The following is a 19,162-nucleotide window of genomic DNA, read 5'->3' as shown; positions in this document are numbered from 1 at the left end:
CCTCGGCAGATAACGTTTTCCCTCTTGCTCACAGCGGTAAGGGTGTCTTTCACCTTGGGTCCAAACAATGAGGACCCACATCAAAGGGAGGCGTCGGCGAAGGAAGACTTGAAGGCCTCCGCAAACTGACACTGGCGGAGCCAGGCCTGTCACGTAGAGCCACGCCTGTGCCTGCCGCTCTACCCGCCTTCGGCCGCATAAGATATGAGCCTCATGGACGAGTTAGCAATTGGCGTCAGGATAGCCAACTGAGAGCTAGCGGACTGGGCTAGCTGCTCAGGTAGGTTACCCGAGAGAGAGTCTGACAACTCCTTGACCAGATCCCTCTGAAGCCTAGTAAAATGTGCCAAATAATTCAGAGACCTTAAGGTAAAGGCAGCTGAAGTCAGGGTAAGCTTCCCGTACCTATCCATACTCCTAGACTCCTTATTAGGAGGATGGATGGACGTTGAAGCCTCTGCCACGTCCTGCTGTGTAGCAGATGCCACCACCATGGCATCTACAGCCACGCCCTTAGTAAGGAACTCCTTCGGGGAGCAGATAAGAATTTGTTTGGGCGAGAAGGGACTGGTTCCACAGTATCCGGGTGTTCCCACGCCTTCGACAAACTAAATCCAGAAGCTCGTCGAAGGCGGAGACACCCAGGAGGCGGACAAAAACACATTTCAAATTAGGCAAGCTTTACAGACATAAATCGTATATAGATATTCCCACAAGAACAAAATTGGCTAGCACTCTTGCTCTCATCCCTCCTATAAGACTCACCCATTTTTACAAACCTGCACACATCCCTGAACAACAAATTACAATCATGCTATTACAAAATTGCTAAATTTGTCTGTGGTGTACCTTACAAGACACACCATTGTCAAGCCACTGATACACAAAAGTGGCTCAATTTCCCCCATTTTCAACAGTACACTCAACTCACCACTGCTCATAAACTAATTTATAACCCAGAGAACTGCCCCGCACTCCCACATATCATCTAGTCCTACATTCCCTCTAGGAAACTTTGGTCTTCAAACAAAAACTTCTATATGCGTGCAAACCTAACAAGAGAGCGGGACAAAGTTTATATTCCTACTCCACAACTAAAATTATGGAACAACCTACCCTTCTATTACTTGATTCATTAAAATCCTTCAAACATACCTTAAAAAAAAAAAAACTTTCTTGAAAATGAAAATTGTGTATGCAGCCAAATCAAATTCCACCTTGGAACCAAGCCTTGCTTTCTGCTGTACTAAAGAAAAAGAAGTTGCAGAGTTCCACAACAGAATATAACACTTTAACTGGACGTATTCTTAACAACTTTAACCAGCTAACTTTCATTACACTAAATTAAATGTAAGTCAGTGTGAAAAATGCAATGTAAATTACTTTGTTTTTAGCCACTCTCCTATCATTGTATAATTATGAACAGATTGCTACTAAGTGCATATCCAATGCCTATACTTAACCTGACTGTAAAATTTTTTTTACCTATTACTAAATTACTGAAATTGTATAAAAAGCATACTTTGTTTTGTAAATGTATCCGCCTGTTATATGTTTTAGTGCATGTATTTCTCTGTCATATGTTTACTGTAAATGGAACTTCTCCCCAGGCCTCCAGTGAAAATGGGTTTCTGGCCCAGTGAACTTTCGTGTTCAACAAATGTCAATAAAAAATAAATAAATAAAATACTCTAAGGCACTTACAAGGGTAGCCAATTATACCGAGTGAAATTATTAATATAAATGGTAAAGTTGACCAAACAACCAGGCTTCAGAAGTGGCCACAGTGTCACCTCTACTCTTAAAGGTTAAAATCTTTTCTAAAGGGCCAGGCACAATGAAAAGTTTAAATATATTTAATAATGAATTTACTCCCCACCCCTATGACTCATGCTCCCACCAGACATCAAACATCTGCCATTTCTAAGTGCTGAGACAAGAGCCCTGGCATGGGAAGACAAGATGGACCCTCCACAACTTGGACTGGGGGCTGATTCTGGGACGGGAGCCCCCTCCATCCGAAGTACTGATCTATGATCAAATGGCATTGAACAGAAGTCCCTCAAACCACGGTGATTTACTCATAGAATCCAGATGATCACACACAAATATGTCACTTAAAGAAAGTCAGGATGCATTTACTGAAGGTGAAAGCCAGGGAAATACGTCTCCAAAATCCAAAGGTTTTAAAAAGAAGCTGAAGAGTAGTTAGGGCTTGAACCAATGCTACCAAGATTTCAAATAAATACATGCCTAGATTTGGCTACTGAATGGAACATTACCACAGGGGGAACCAATCAGCCACATCACAAGCTTAATAAACGACACAGAGGCAAAAGATGTGGTACAGTACCAACTGGGCCCATATTCCAACTGGATGTTCTAGAAATTCCGTGTACCACAGTGTGTGCTAATCAATGTAGTTAGTTACTACTACTTAAAATGTATATACTCTATATTCTACAGCCCTCTTTTCTCCAAAATACAGAATATATCAATACAATACACCTATAAAGTAGTATGCATTATTATACACTAATCAGTGTAAAATTAATCTTAACATTAAATGGATATCATGGGTTAGTTACATCAAATGAAAATGTTGGCACTCACTGAAAATTTAGCAATTCAACTTTCAGTTTTTAGAATCCTTAAAACCTCTCTAAGTCCATACAGTGGTCCGGCTTCTTCAACAGTCTATACTATCTGAAGAATTTAACTGAAGTATTTAAAGTGGACATCTGGCCATGTCTTTGGAACTATTCTTACTGAACTACAGCTTCATTTGGTGACAGAGTTTTAGGAGTAGCTCTGTCTGCATCTTCTGAACATTACAGTTACCACAGTCTGTCTCTTTCTCCATATATATATATATATAATATATATACATATATATAAATATATATATATATAAATATATACATATATATATAAATATATATATATAAATATATATATATATATCATAACAGGGAATGCTAAAAATAGCGAACACTGTTATGTCAAACTCAAATGTCCGAAAGCTGAAAACAGCGAAGGAACAAAAAAAAAAGTACACAGTCAAAATTAAGTGGGGAGCTGTGCCCCTACACCCTCCCAACTTAAATATACCAACTCCGAGATCGCACCACAGTGAAGAAAGCAGCAAAGCCCAGAGAACGGCCCAGCAAATTTTTACCCTGAGAAAAAATTCGCTGATCCGTTCCTTTGCTGTTTTCAGCTTTTGGACTTTGAAGTTCGATATATCAGCGTTCGCCATTTTTAGCGTTCGCTAATGTGATATAGACCCTATAATATATATAATGTATACTTTTTTATTTTTAAATGAACTAGTTGTCACAGCTCTGCTATGAGAAGTTGAAATCAGGCTTCCTGAAAACATATCACCAGAGACATTCATTCATGGAAACTCAATAAAGCAATTTTTTTTCTATCCTCCTTATGTAGGCCTTCCCCAACATGCCCATTTTTTTTTCTTAAATATACTAATGCTACTTTCACACAACACTGGGGAAAAGAGAAAACACCCAATTATGGAGAAACCCGACTTGCACAACTGCAATCTCACAGTAAAGCTGAAAGAGTTGATAAACCATTCCATGAGCGAATGGTTTGGGATGTTAAACTCAACACTATGAGGGATCTACATTCACATACACGTGGATCTCCCAGTTGTGACATTTTGCTGCTCATCTATCTGAAGCTTCAACTGCAACATATTTTTCTTGTACAAGTGCCTGCAATTTTTTTCTACGCTGCTTGACATCCTCCCCGTGAAATTTAAAGGATCTTGACTCACCTGCTTTACAACAACTTTATCTTCAGGCTGCAGATTTCCCCATGGCTTCTGTATTCCTTAACTGTCTCCAACCTTTAAGTCTAATAGCCTTCGGCTGTTTTTGACACACAACTACTTTTCTATGCTGATTTTATTTTCAGTATGTCTTTTACTTTAGGTTGATTTTCAAGCATCAGCGATCCAGCTGAAAGAGTTAATCTGCTTTTCAACATACCAATTAACAGATGAGCTGGTGACAAATCAAGTCTTAGTCGTGCGCATTTCTACATTTCAAAAATGCACGTTAACAGTCCTCAAAGCTTTGATTCTAACTTTTTCTCATTACGTTTTTTTCAGAATTTAGACAGATACCTCTATTTGTCCACATCACCGAGGAAAGGAAAGACTGGGCATTATATGTCTGAATGCCCAATCACGCAGAAATCTTATGAATTCCTGAATTGTGTGTTGTAGACCAGTGTCAGGTAGAAAACATTAGGTAACCCTCATCTCAGGAATATAGACTTTAATTCATTAATTACACTTATTGGGTCTGTCAAGTTTATTACTCTTGGGAACTTGGAATAATAAATCACAAATAAGAGATTACTGCGCTTCTCTGAACTGGAACAGATCAACTCCCACTCAATTCCCTGGACAATATAGAACACAGTATGCCCAAATTTTTTTTCTTAAAGATTGCTAATACAGTAAGCACTGCAGATGGTACTGCTCTGTATAACCTGTTCTACTAGAGTTGACATTACAAGATAAAACATTTCATCTCTTGCTTTTTCTCTGAATTTTATTTTTTCCAGATGTGATTCAAGTATCCTCGCGTCTTTAGCATTTGCTTCAGCTGAGTGGGAACAACTATTTTACTATTTCCAGATGTGATACATGTACCCTCTTCTTAAGCATTTGCTTCAGCTAAGTGGGAACTACTGTTATTTTTTTTTCAGCTCTGAACACCAAGCCCTGGACTTTCTTGAAAAACAAAAGTGAGGGTGAATTTCTTTCCTTAGTAATAATTTGTCAAGCCATCCTTTCATTATAATCGTTCAGCAGTTGCAAACCCAAATTCCCAATTCAGTATCAGTACAATTATGATTTTGTTTTTTTTTAATTTTTCATCTGATTTTTATACTTATAATATGCCAAATAATCTCTATATAGTCTAACAATTCTCATGCTTCTCTGTTAAATGTACTCTACTCAACATATCTGGCATGAGCAACTCTTTGCATGGTCTGTATGTCACAAGTTCAATGTCTAACAATTCAACATCTTTTTATTTAATCTAAATGGACAACTGCCACTGTCAGTGTTTGAAAATATTTTTGAGTAATGTCTCAAACAGTCTGTATATTTTCCTTTCCTTCCCTGCCCAGACCAATTGCCTAAAGCAAAGTCTTGGGACAGATGTAGGGGCTCAGACTGGTTTTTAGACAGAAAATTGTGTAGAAGATCTGGAAATGTTTTTGCTGTGGACATAAATTCAGCATACTAAAAATATTTTTCCATTAAAATTTCTGTCAAAAGTTAGCATATTGGTTTTAGAAACAAAAAGTACTTTTGCATCATAAACACAGTGAGAGAGCTGCTTACAAGAAATTCTAGAAACTTACAGCTAAGACTATTAAGTAAGACAGTGTAAGAATCTAGTCAGGTGATACTGTACTTTTCACGTTTCTTCACAGTTTCATGTTTTCTCAATTTGATGACCACACATCTTTAACTGGGTCCATTTTCAGCCATCGAATAAATATTAAATCGAACAGCTGTACATCGAACATTACTCATCGAACATGACCTTTAACGAACAGGCATATCTTTGAAAATAAAGTAATCAAACAGCCATAGCTGGCCAACATAAAGCAACTGCGACCTACTACTAACCTATCAGTAACCTAGCTAAAACAGAACCTACCCTTTCCCCAATTTGGTGCTACCTCAGAGTTGGTATATATAATTAGCGGGGATTTAGTGAACACGAGACAATATTTATGTGAGGGGGTTGCGCCGCCATACCCCCCACGAATTATATATACCAACTCCAAGGTTGCACTAAATTGGGGAAAGGGCAAATTCTGTTATAGCTAAGTTATCGGTAAGTTATTAGTAGCTGGTGGTTCCTTTATGTTAACCAGCTATGGCCATTCAATGACTTTATTTTCGAAGATATGCCTGTTTGTTAAAAGTCATGTTCGATTGGTAATGTTCGAGGTACAGTCGTTCGATTTAATATTTATTCGATGGCCGAAAATTGACCTTCTTTAACCCCAACACCTGCAGCTTGTATTCTTGAAACTTGTTATTCAGAATTGGCAAATGTTTGCCATCTGCTGTTCAGTGACAAGGAAAAAAGTAGCCTGTTGTGCCACAGATGTCAGTGCACTACATTAAATTAACTCAGTATAGTCAAACCGCAAGTCATCACTATTTAAATGTCTCAAAATACTAAGAAATACTAAACAAATTAAAGGCATCTATGGAACTTACCGGGTTTTCTTTAGCAACAGTTTTCTTTGTTTTTCTTACAGTTCTCTCTTTTTTTACTTTAACCTTTGCAACACTAGCTTTAACTTTCGTTTTTCTATTAGCAACCTTTTTAGGTTCCCAAACTTCATCTTCACTCTCTTCTGAAATGCTTGGTTCCCATTCATCACTGACTGTGGTATCAAAGGCTCTAAAAAAATAAGTGCAAAAAAATGTTAATGCTAGTAGTGCGGTATCTACAGTCAATATTTACAGTCACTTCATCTAAGTATGCATCAAAAATTAATGACTGCTCATGTTATCCATGTACTCAGAAGGACCAACTTTCTAAACTCTGTTACTTCGTCTCTGTAGCTGAAAGTGGTTATTACATCTTGTAAAGTGCCAATTAGCAGAATCATAATGCTATTGTTTCCGATCACTAACTGAACTATGTCAATGAAAACTGTGGAATATTCAACTGTGGAACTCCGAGCCGTCATGAAGCTCCTATTCCTGCAGAAGAAACCTCCAAAGGAAATCCATGAATGTATGATGCATACACTGAGTAGCAAGTGTCCTTCTTACTCAACTGTGAAGAGGTGTGCAAACTTTTAGCATGGAGATTTCAAGACTAAAGATGAAGCAAGGTCTGGGAGGCCTCAAACACTGTCAATTCCTGAAACTGTTGACCTTGTCCATGACCTGATTTTGGCAGACCAGCGAATATTGGCTAAAACAATTGCCAAGACACTTCAAATATCCAGGGAACATGTTGGGTTTATAATCCATGAGTAGCTATGTATGCAAAAGCTGTCAGTCAAGTAGGTGTCCAAATGTTTGAATGCCAACAAGAAAATATGTCAAGTGGACACTTCCAAGTTGATTTTGCAGCATTTTCATGGAGCTTGGGCCAACTTTTTGGAACTACTAGTTACTGCTGATAAAACATGGTTACACCACTATGATCCTGAGACAAAACAACAGTCTATGCAATGGTGGCACTCAGGTTCACCAAGGCCAAAGAAGATCAAGGCCCAAAAGTCAGCTGGAAAGGTCATGGCCACAGTGTTTTGGGATCAGAAAGGTGTTATATTCCAAGGGATCAAACAGTTAATCTAGAATACTACTGTAACTTGCTGTGCTGATTAAAGGAGGCATTGAAAGAAAACAAGAGAGGGAAGGTGCGGAAAGGAGTTAATTTTTCACAAGATAATGCACCTGTTCACAAGGCTGGCAAAACAATGGATGTTTTGACAAAACTGGGGTTTGAGTGCATACACCATCCATCTTACTCAGCAGATCTAGCTCCATCTATTTCCTGTTTCCAGTTTTTAAAAGAGAGTTTGAAAGGGCAGCAATTTTTGAGTGAATTGGGGAATTTAGCAGCAGAGCAGTACTTCAGTGACCAGATGTCAGATGTTTTATTTTTTTTGGGGGGGGGGGGGTTACAGAAACTTCAGACAGAAGGTGCCAAGTGTGTTGAACTTTGGGGTGAATATATTGAGTAACTTGTAAGTTTCATAGCTCCTAGGTTGGGCTTAGAACTTTTCAGCACCCCCTCTTATGTTTATTACCAGTGTGTGTGTCTGTGTGTGTGTATATATATATATATATATATATATATATATATATATATATATATATATATATATATATATACACACACACACACACACACATACACACACACATATATATATATGTGTAGATATATATGTTTATATGCGTGTGTATGTGTGTGTGAGTGCACGTGCTTGTGTTTATGTATGTACACATATACACAAACCCACTCAACAGTCCTGCACAGTGCAGAATACTTTACCAAAATCAATAGGTTACTATATTGGAGCAGCTCTCAGAAAAAGATGCAATACATACTCAAAAAATGCTATACATCTTCTATGACACTGTACTGCTGCATGCCAAATGACTAAAGGTTCCTAAACTTTTTTGATTCTCGGCTCCCTTGCTGAATCCAGGTTTTCCCAAGGCGCCCCGCCCCAGGTGCGCATAAAGTACATATTTCATAGGGAAAAAAAAAGATACCTTGCCACCCCAGAGCAGCCCCTCCAGCAGCCCCCTCTTCAGCCACTCCAATGTTCCATTACTTGGTTATTTAGCACCAGTTACCATGCATACTGTTCTCTTTATTTGCTTCTACAGGGATTACAGATATTGAAATAAAATAGCACAAACACAGACAGCCATTTGCTAAATAAACAATACAGTCTCACAATGAATAGGGACTTAGCATGAGCAGTAAACTTCTCTGCCCTTGAAACTCACATTCATTGAAATGGCAAAACTCACATTCATTGAAACGGCATGAAAACCCACATTCACAGAAATGCATCTGGCCAGTGGAGAATTCAGTTTACCTTTGGGCAGTTTTCAAAACAGACTCCTTGCATACATTTTTAGGGCCATGCATACACATATTTATTCTTTGATTCACTTTCCTGATTGTATTGAATTATATTCCTTGTATAATACAGCACCACTTGTTAGAATAGGTTTTAAATATGTAGTTTTAAACATTCGTTTAATAAGCAATGAAACAAAATGTATGAACCAATAACTACCCATTTCAAAAAACATCAACAATAAAAGGCCACTCAAGACTTCTGTCGTTACAATCCACCAATATTACTCCACGCACACACACCCAACCCTCCCTTAGATAAAGCTGAAGACCATTCAAAATACTTCTCCATCTACATGGAAATGTGCACAGAGAAGGGAACAGAGATCAGAAACTAACCACAGACCTTGGAGATGTGTAGCAGAAACCTTAACAACCATGCCATGATGTTATGTTACTACAGTGAGAACCAAAGTCTAATCTAAAATAACTTGAAGGGGAATGAAAGTAATACAAAACCATAACAGTGAGACAGACAAAACACAGAATTCTGCACAATAATAAAAGAATCAGAAGTAAATGCAAAAGGGGATTAAAAAAAAGTCAACATTACTCCAGAAGAATGTTAAACGCACCAGAGCTCTCCTTGGTAATTAATGATACTCCACACCTACTAGTAACATACCTACTACATTAAAACCACACCTTCAACACGTGCAAAGCTATATGCCAGTAGAAATGCACTTGAACTATGTACCTCCAATGGGGAAAAAAAAGATTCTTTATAAAAAATAAATTCTAAACATCCACCAAACACAAATATTAAAGCCATGCATAGTGAAAAGGTTACAGTTTCATTGACAAAGTACAAAGACCACATGTAAACATGTTTAATGTATACCTTTAGTCCTACTAGGCTAGTGGGCTCTTTTCAGGGGACACCAGAAGTGGCATTACTACTAGAGGAAATTTGGCAGAGCATAAAGTACAGTTGTGTACACTTACAATAAATATACATGTTCGAGTGTATTCACTGTTGCAGTCATTACATTTGGTAATCTGCTGGCAGGTTGTCCTCAGTCTGCCTGAATAACAAAGTCTTGGTCCTGCGTCGTTTGCTGTCTCCTCTTCCATGACGTCAGGTCATCAGGGGGTATAAAACATGCAGTTGACGCCATTTTATTCAGTTTTTCTTGCCCCAGATGTCAGGTGCCCCCCAAATGGGGTGCAAAAATATGTATATAAATAAACTGTAAATATATAAATGCACTTTTAGAAACATAAACTTCACCTTCAATTAAAAGCAAATACACCACAAAGGTTTTTGAGTATAGTGAAGGAAAGAAAAGGTATAGAATGGGGGATGGCGGGTGGGTAACCCGGACTGCAACAGTGAATACACTAACATCTACATTTATGGTAAATGAACACAACTGTACTATGTTCTTCGTGTTTCACTGTTGCAGTCATTACATTTGGGTAGAATCCCACAGCTATGTATGGGAGGATGGAACTAAACAGCATTAGGAGCGGCTATAAGGCCCTGTATGACTGCAGTGGCAAAGCCTGCCCTGGATTTACAGAAGAGAGGTAAATGATAATGCTTTGTGAAGGTATGAACAGAGCTCCAAGTAGCAGCTTCTAGAAAGTCTTTGGTTGGAACCCCTCTGAAAAAAGCTGCTGAAGTAGAGGCAGCCCTGGTGGAATGTGATCTGATCCCCCTGGGCACAGGTTTACCATGGTGCAAATAGCAGAAACGAGTTCAGTGGCTTATCCATTTAGAAATAGTCTGCTTTGATATAGCCTTCCCCTCTGATCCCGCAGTAAATGCTACCAGTAGTTGTTCAGACTTCCTTAGAGATTTGGTCCTGTTTAAGTAAAATCTTAGTTGTCTGTGTACGTCCAATGAATGCAGAATCTGCTCCCCCTTATTCTAAGGATTTGGGTAAAATGTTGGCAGGTGAATGGTCTGGTTAAGAGCCACACTGGATACCACCTTAGGCATAAAAGAAGGATTGGTCCTGAGGGCCACCCTGTCTGGGTAAAATATAATGAAAGGCTCCACTGTCATGAGAGCTTGTAGTTCTGAAACCCTTCTTGCTGAGGTGAATTTCAAAAGAAAAGCTATTTTCCAAGATAGAAATTGTACATCCGCAGTAGCTGCTGGTTTAAAAAGAGGAAGGGTGAGTTTTTCCAGCACAAAATTGAGGTCCCATGCAGGAGTTGGTGCTCTCCTGGGAGGCCTTACATTTTTGGCCCCTCTAAGATATGGTTTAAGCAGTGGATGAGAAAAAAAGAGGGGAGGCTCTGTGTTGTAATGAGCTGAGATGGCAGAGGCATGGATTTTTATTGAAGAAAAAGATAGGCCCTTGTCAAGCATCTCAGTTAAGTATTGCAAAATCTGAGGAATACTGGGCTTTGCTGTGTCTATTCCTTGTGCTTGGTTCCAAGCATAGAATCTCTTCCATTTACCAGCATAAAATTTTCTAGTACTAGGCCTTCTGGCTTCCAAAATGACATCCATCACAGATTTACTGAGAGGTGTGTGGTTTGAATAATTAGTTGATTAGCCATGCTGCAAGATTCAGAGTTTGGAGCTGAGTGTGCAGAATTTGGTAGTTCTGCTGCGACAGTAGATAAGGTATTTGAGGCAAGTACCATGGAAGAAGGTGTGACATAGTCCTTAGAAGCGGGTACCAGTGCTGGCGAGGCCAGTCCGGAGCAATTAGGATCATTTTTGTTTTTTCCTGTCTGACTTTTAGTAAGACCTTGGAGAGTAGAGGCAGAGGGGGGAAGGCATAGACTGATAGGTTTTTCCAGCTGAAAGATAGAGCATCCACTTTCCATGCTTTTTTGTGGATGAGTTCTTGTGCAGAATTTGCCCAATTGATAATTTTGGGGAGAGGCAAATTGATCTATGTCTGGGCTCCCCCATTTCTGTGTTAACATGCTGAAGATTTGTGGATCCAGTTTCCATTTGTGCGGGTCCATAAGATTTCTGGTTAGGTCGTCTGCTAGAGTATTTTGCTTTCCTGGCAGGAAATGAGCTCGAAGATGTATTTGGTAAGTCAAGGCTGTGTTCCACAAGGCCATGGCTAGTCTGCAAAGGGGGTAGGAATGTGTACCCCCCTGCTTGTTTATGTACCACATAACTGTGGTGTTGTCCGTCTTTATCAGTAGTTGTTCCGTCTTTAATCAGTAGATGTCATGGATGAAGTAAGTCCTTGAAGGCTGTCAGAGCATTCTGAACAGTTAGCATTTCTTTCTGGTTGGTATGCAGATGCATTTGGTTTGGGCTCTTTTTGCCCTGAATGCATCTCCCTGCCAGGTGGGCCCCCCAAGCATAGTCATGCATCTGTAGTTAGGATTTGGGTGGCAGTGGGTAGAGTGAATGACAGTCCCTTGTTTTGGTGACATGTCTCTGCCCACCAAAGAATCTCCTGTTGTTGGCAAGGAATGAGAGGAATCATTGTTTCCAGGCCGTGACAATGGTGACTCCATAAATTTTTTAGGTACCATAGAAGTTTCCTCATATGCAGTCTCGCATATGGAATTAGTAGAATGCAGGATGCCATGAATCCCAAAGCCTGCAGAATTTGTCTTGCAGATAACTTGGTTTTTGTTGCCATTTGTTTGAAGTATGTTGTCAGTTGCCTTTGTTTGTCTGGCATGAGGTAAGCCATCTGGGCAGTTGTATTCAAGCTTGCACCCAGGAATGTAATTATTTGAGAGGGTACCAGTTGTGATTTCTTTTCATTTATGGTGTACCCTAGGCATGCTAAAAGCCTTTTTACAAACGCGAAATGTTGAAGAAGAGTGTCCTTGTCCTCTGCTTGAATGAGACAGTCGTCCAGATACGGATAAATTTGTATGCTTCTTTGTCTGCAGAATGCAATTACTGGTGCCAGGCACTTTGTAAAGACCCTGGGCGCAGTGGATAAGCCAAAGGGCAGTGCAGAGAATTGGTAATGCAAAAAACCTGCTTTGAAGCGGAGGTATCTTCTGCATGATTCCCTTACTGAGATATGCAGGTATGCCTCTTTTAAGTCTAGAGTTACTAACCAAGCATTCTTGCTTAGCATAGGCAGCAGCTGTTGTAAAGTCAGCATTTTGAATTTTGGAATGTCCAGGAACGTGTTCAGAATTGACAAGTCCAGTATTGGACGCCATTAATTGTCTTTTCTGGGTACCACGAAAAGTCTTGAATAAAAACCTTGTCCTTTTTCCTTTTCTGGTACCGGATGAATAGCCCCCATATCCATGAGAGATGCAACTTTTTTCTGGGCCTCTGCCCACTGTTTTGTGGCAAATCCTGCCATCTGTTTGGAATTGGCTAAGTATGGAAATGAAATCTGTACCCCTGGGATACTATATTTAATACCCACTTGTCCTGGGTAATTAACTGCCAATTTTGAGCATGAAGTGCTAGTTTTCCCCCCAAGGGGGCTGCCAAAAGATAAGTGCTTGGTGATGGTAGAGGAAAGTCATTGAGACTGCTTACTGTAGGGTTGTGCTTTGTTTCCTCCAGATTTGGAGGTGGAGGCACCCCATTGCTTCGACCTGTAAGAACCCTGTGATTGATATCTGGAGCCTTTTGAGCACCTGGGTTTGCCCTAAGTGGCTCTGCTGGACACAAGAAAGGACCAATTTTTAGTAGGCCAGTTCCTACTGAACCTGGGTGGCTGCACTTGCAAGAAATCTTTTACAGCTTGCATAGATTTAGCTTTGTCTTCCATTTTCCATATCAAGCAGTGGAAATTTCATTTTTTTCTCTTGAACACTGGACACCCACAGACACTTGTCCTGCAACTAAAGAGACTAAATACTAATGTAGGTGCTTAACTTCCGAGTGTCTAGACAGTAAAATACCTTACCTGCATTAACTTAAACAAATGTTAGTGAGTGTATTAGTACATTTCTGCTGTATAGTTCCTTAGTCAAGCCACTGTACTGATGAGTACACCACCAGGAATAAACAGCTGTCTATTGCTCTCCAGTTAGTGCCCCCCTCCCAAATAAAGTCAATTTTCTTTTGAGAAATACTCAAATCTATAAAATAGCATTTCATTTCCTCTCCTGTTTCATCTGTAACTAACCCCAACTTTAATTCTATATCCTTTTAAGAATGTCAGAAAATTATACTCTGTGCCCAAAACATAGTCTATAACTTAGTGCAAACATACAGTTTAAATTACCATTAAAATTTCACTTTAACATATTACAATTTAAGCTAACACTACATACTTACCCAAAGCCTAAAGAAACACTTGAAGTCAGTGTTAGCCCGCTGCGCTCAGGCTTGCTCCGCTCTCCTCCCTGCCTCCTATTCCCACCCGCCCCCACTACTTCTACTTTTATTCTAACCCCTAAGCACCTGACCAGTAGTCAAACCCCTAATTCCCTAACAACTAGCCCAACCCACTCATCCTACCTCCCCCCACCCCCCAATCCAATTACATCCAACACTGATCCCACTCCCAACACACATTCCCAGACAACACAACACTACCCTCATACACAACCAACCAGGAATCCTAGTTGTACTTCTCACTCAAAGTAGTATCATGTTACCCACACTCACATCCCTATCACTAGCTCTACTATCGCTAACCTTCCTAACTTCCTTACAAACAGACCTACCGTTGCACAACTACCATCACAATACCCACACCAGCCCACCCTCTCAAACCCACTCAGACTTCTAAATCTGCCCTACAATCATAAATCTTACAACTACATATTACTCACTAACAAAAATTACACCATCTCACCAACTCTCATAGACCAAGCTCACAAACAATTAATATTAAAAAACACATACTGACACTCCTACAAACTCTGCTAACCTCTGGTGACATTCACCCAAATCCAGGTCCCCTCTCAGCTAGACAAACATCTGACCTGTTAATCCTAAATCTCAACATAAGAAGTATTACCAACAAGCTAACAGACCTACATGCATTCATAGCCCACTACAACCCTGATATACTCGCCATTACAGAAACCTGGCTTAAACCCAGTATCCAAGATGAAGACTTTCTTCCCCCAGGGTATAATACACTTAGATCTGAAAGAACAAACAGGAAAGGTGGAGGAGTAGCCATTCTCTTTAAAAACACCCTTAACCTCCAGCTCCTGCACACCACACCACCCACTTTTCAAAATGCTGATGTCCTATTTTCTGTCCTATCCATAAGAAACACCAAGAAGATCAATATAATATGCTGCTACAGCAACAACTCGCTCATAATAGAAGACATCCTACACTGGACAAAGGACAATCTACCTCAGGAAACAATCGTACTAAGAGACCTTAACACTGACTGGGCAGCCTGTAACTCCAGCAGCCCCTCTACTCATATCAATCTATATGGGTTCTCTCAACTAATTAAAGAACCAACTAGAATACATGAAAAAACAAAGAGAGAATCCATACTGGACTGGACACTAACCAACTATCCCAAACAAAACTACACAGTAGGCCGTCTCCCAGATGACTTAAGTGATCATCTCCCCACCTTCCTACTGCAGAAACACTCCCACCCCAAACCAGTAGTCTACAAATTTGTACAAGATGACCGTAACCTTACCCCATGATACCTAAACACTGTCCTAAGCCACTGAAACTGGGAACCACTACGGACACTTGGGTTAGACCAGGCAGTAGACTACTTCAATACTACCCTCTCTAGCATCCTTAACAGTCTAGCTCCCAGCAGAAAGATCAGAGTTAAAGCCAACTACGCACCCTGGCTAAATAGTGACACCAGAGCCTTACTAAAAGCTAGAGATAAAGCCTGGAAAATCTGGAAAACTGACAAAATCCCTAGCTCCAGACAATACCATCAACAGCTTAGAAATAAGGCCAAGGCTGAATCCAAAATAAACAAACAAAACTATTTTCTTAGTGCCCAAAGGAAATATTCAAATAGTCCACAAAACTTCTGGCATGCCATTAACTCCGTACTAAAGCCAGGGAAAACCACAACCCAAGCACCCATCTCTACTAACAATACCCTAGACATAGCTTCTCAATTTAATAACCATTTTACTAAATCCATCTTAGCCCTGTCCAGTCAAATAACCAAAAACAGTCTACCTCAATCACAACCTAACCTATCCCACACCACACCCTCTTTCAGCCCATCACCAGTGCCCACCTCAACTATCAAAAAACTCCTCCTAAAACTAAAGCCAACCACACTAGCAGCTGATAACATACCTGCTGCATACCTAAAAATGGCTAGTGACTCCCTGTCATATCCTGTCTCCATCCTTATCAACCGCTCCATACTAGAATCCTACATACCCAAACTCTGGAAAGTATCTCACATCATTCCTCTCCATAAAGGAGGTAATTCTTATGAATTCTCCAACTACCAACCTATTGCCATCCTTTGCCCCTTATCCAAAATTCTTGAGAAATGCATCCACTTGCAAGTGATGACATTTCTTAACACACGCAATCTACTATCTACCACACAACACGGTTTCCGTCCACATCACAGCACTACCACTGTCCTTCTATCCTTCACGAATTATATAAACCTTCACAGGAATGATAACAAATATGTATCAGCCATTTTCCTAGACCTCTCAAAAGCATTTGATATGGTCTCCCACTCCATTCTACTAGACTCACTAAAGTACAGTTTTGTACCTACCATAAATGTAGATGTTTGAGTGTACACCCTGCTGCAGTCATCACACTTGGGTTATCCTGTCATCGGGCGATCCCGCAGTCTGCCGGAATTCCAAAGTCTTGGTCCGGTGTCGGTTGCTGTTGCTTCTTCCCTGACGTCAGTGCGCCAGGGGTATATATAATGCATCCGATGCCATTTTCTTCAGTTTTTCTTGCCCCAGATGTCAGGTGCCCCCAAAAAGGTGGTCGGTAATTAGTACCAATTTATGAAGTTTTAGCACAAACACAAAATCCCTCTAGCTATAAGCAAATACATCAGGAAGGTTTTGCAGAGAGTTAGTCAGTTAGATCAGAGGGGATGGAGGGGGGGTAACCTGGACTGCAGCAGGGTGTACACGCGAACATCTACATTTATGGTAGGTACAAAACTGTACTATGTTCATCGTGTTACCGTGCTGCAGTCATCACACTTGGGTAGAATCCCAAAGCTAAGGATGGGTGGAGGATTCATAGAGGGTTAGAGGAGGCTAGAAGGCCCTGTAGAACTGCAGTGGCGAAGCCAGCTCTAGTCTTAGAGTAGAGTGGTAAGTGGTAGTGTTTGGTAAAGGTGTGTACTGAACTCCAAGTTGCAGCTTCCAAAATCTCCTTGGTTGGAACCCCCCTGAGGAAGGCTGTAGATGTAGCTGTTGCCCTGATAGAGTGGGGCCTAATGGTAGCAGGAACTGGTTTTCCATGATGGGTATAGCAAAAACGAATGCAATGTCCTATCCATTTGGAAATGGTTTGTTTTGATATAGCCTTCCCTTGTGAAGCTGTAGCATAGGATACAAAGAGCTGATCAGATTTTCTGAAAACCTTAGTTTTATCCAAGTAGTAACGAAGTTGCCTGTGAATGTCCAAGGAATGCAGGAGTCTTTCTCCTTTGTTCTGTGGATTTGGGAAAAAGTGGGTAAGTGGATGGTTTGATTTAAAGCCACACTGGAAACCACCTTAGGCATGAAGGAAGGATTAGTACATAGAGAAACTCTGTCTTGATGGAAAATGAGGAAAGGTTCCACTGCCATTAGTGCCTGCAGCTCTGAGACTCTTCTAGCTGAAGTTATTGCTAGCAGCAGGGCAGTCTTCCATGATAGAAACTGTAGATCTGCAGAGAAAGCTGGTTCAAATGGAGGTAGCGTAAGTTTTTCCAGAACAAAATTGAGGTCCCATGTTGGTGTAGGTGCTCTCCTGGGGGTCTAATGTTTTTTGCCCCTCTGAGGAACTGCCTTAGAAGTGGATGTGAAAATAAGGTTGGCTCCGTGTTGTAGTGGGCTGAAATAGCTGATGCATGGATTTTAATGGAAGACAAAGAAAGTCCTTTGTGCAACATCTCAGTTAAATACTGTAGAATCTGAGGCATGTGAGGCTGAAGTAGGGTTTGGCCTTTAGCTTGGTTCCAGGCGCAAAATCTTTTCCATTTGTCCGAGTAGGCCTTCCTGGTGCTGGGCCTCCTAGCTTCCAGAAGAACCTCCATAACTGCTTGTGAAAGAGGAGCTGGCTGGATGCTTAGTTGATTTGCCATGCAGCCAGATTTAAGGTTTTGAGCTGGCCATGTAGAATCTGATTGTTTTGCTGTGTGAGCAAATGAGCAATTTGTGGCAAAATCCAAGGTGGGCCTTGGGCCATATTCCTTAATAGTGGGTACTAGTGCTGGCATGGCCAGTCTGGGGCTATGAGTATCAGTCGTGGTCTCTCCTTTCTGATTTTCAGTAGCACCTTTGTGAGGAGAGGCAATGGAGGGAAGGCATATACTGTCAGGTTTTTCCAAATGAATGAGAGTGCGTCCACTTTCCAAGCTTGATGATGAAGTGTCCTTGTACAAAATTTTGTTAGCCGATAGTTTTGGGGGCTGGCAAACAGTTCTACGTCTGGAAGGCCCCATTTCGTCTGGAAGGCCCCATTTTTGAGTAATCATTGCAAATACTTGTGGATCCAGCTTCCACTCGTGGGGATCCATGATGTTTCTGCTGAGGTCGTCTGCCAATGTGTTCTTTTTTCCTGGCAGGAATTGAGCTTGTAACTGAACTTGGTAAGCCAGTGCTGTGTTCCACAAGGTCATTGCTTGTCTGCATAGGGGGTAGGAGTGTGTACCTCCTTGTTTGTTTATATACCACATTAGTGTGGTGTTGTCCGTCCTTATTGTAAGTTGTCCTGGATGTAATAGGTTCTTGAAGGCTGTCAGAGCATTCTGTACAGCTAGCATCTCTTTTTGATTGATGTGCAGATTTCTTTGAACTGCAGTCCATACGCCTTGAACGCACTGTCCTGCCATGTGTGCCCCCAAGGCATAGTCCCGATGCATCTGTTGTCATAGTTTGCCTGGCTGGGGGCAAGGTGAAAGGCTGACCCTTGTTGAGGTGACATGCCTGTGACCACCATAGAAACTCCTGTTGTAGGCACGGAATGAGAGATATCATTGTGTCCAAGCTGTGGCTGTGTTGAGACCATACACTTTTTAGGTACCACTGTCATTTCCTCATATGCAGCTTTGCAAATGGTATTAGTAGTATGCAAGATGCCATGAAGCCCAAGGCCTGCAGAATTTTTCTTGCAGGGAGTAGGGTCTTTGTTGCCATTGTTTTGAAATATTGAGTCAGTTGTAGTTGTTTGTCTGGCATCAGATAAGCCTTCTGGGCCGTTGTATTCAAGCTGGCACCCAGGAATGTCATATTTTGTGAGGGTACTAGTTTTGATTTCTTTTCGTTTACTGTGTACCCCGGGCAACTTAGAAGATGTTTTACAAAAGACAGATGTTGTAAGAGGATGTCCTTGCTTTCTGCTTGAATGAGGCAGTCGTCCAGATATGGGTATATTTGAATTCCTCTTTGTCTGCAGTATGCAATTACTGGTGCCAGGCATT

At 40.7% G+C, this 19,162-nt stretch overlaps 1 protein-coding gene across 1 annotated transcript in view; it reads right to left on the bottom strand.

Annotated features, from left to right (window-relative positions):
• Positions 1-19,162, bottom strand: part of SRBD1 (S1 RNA binding domain 1) — a 2,028,107-nt gene that overhangs the window by 1,933,187 nt on the left and 75,758 nt on the right. The window contains exon 3 of the mRNA XM_044059932.1: positions 6,281-6,467. Coding sequence (XP_043915867.1) covers positions 6,281-6,467 — 187 coding nt within the window. The remainder of the gene's footprint in view (positions 1-6,280; positions 6,468-19,162) is intronic.

The sequence above is a fragment of the Protopterus annectens genome, chromosome 1.part0, assembly GCF_019279795.1.
Source record: "Protopterus annectens isolate FY-2018-M chromosome 1.part0, PAN1.0, whole genome shotgun sequence".
Classification (NCBI taxonomy): Eukaryota; Metazoa; Chordata; order Ceratodontiformes; family Protopteridae; genus Protopterus; species Protopterus annectens.
This window is presented reverse-complemented; position numbering and strand designations above follow the sequence as displayed.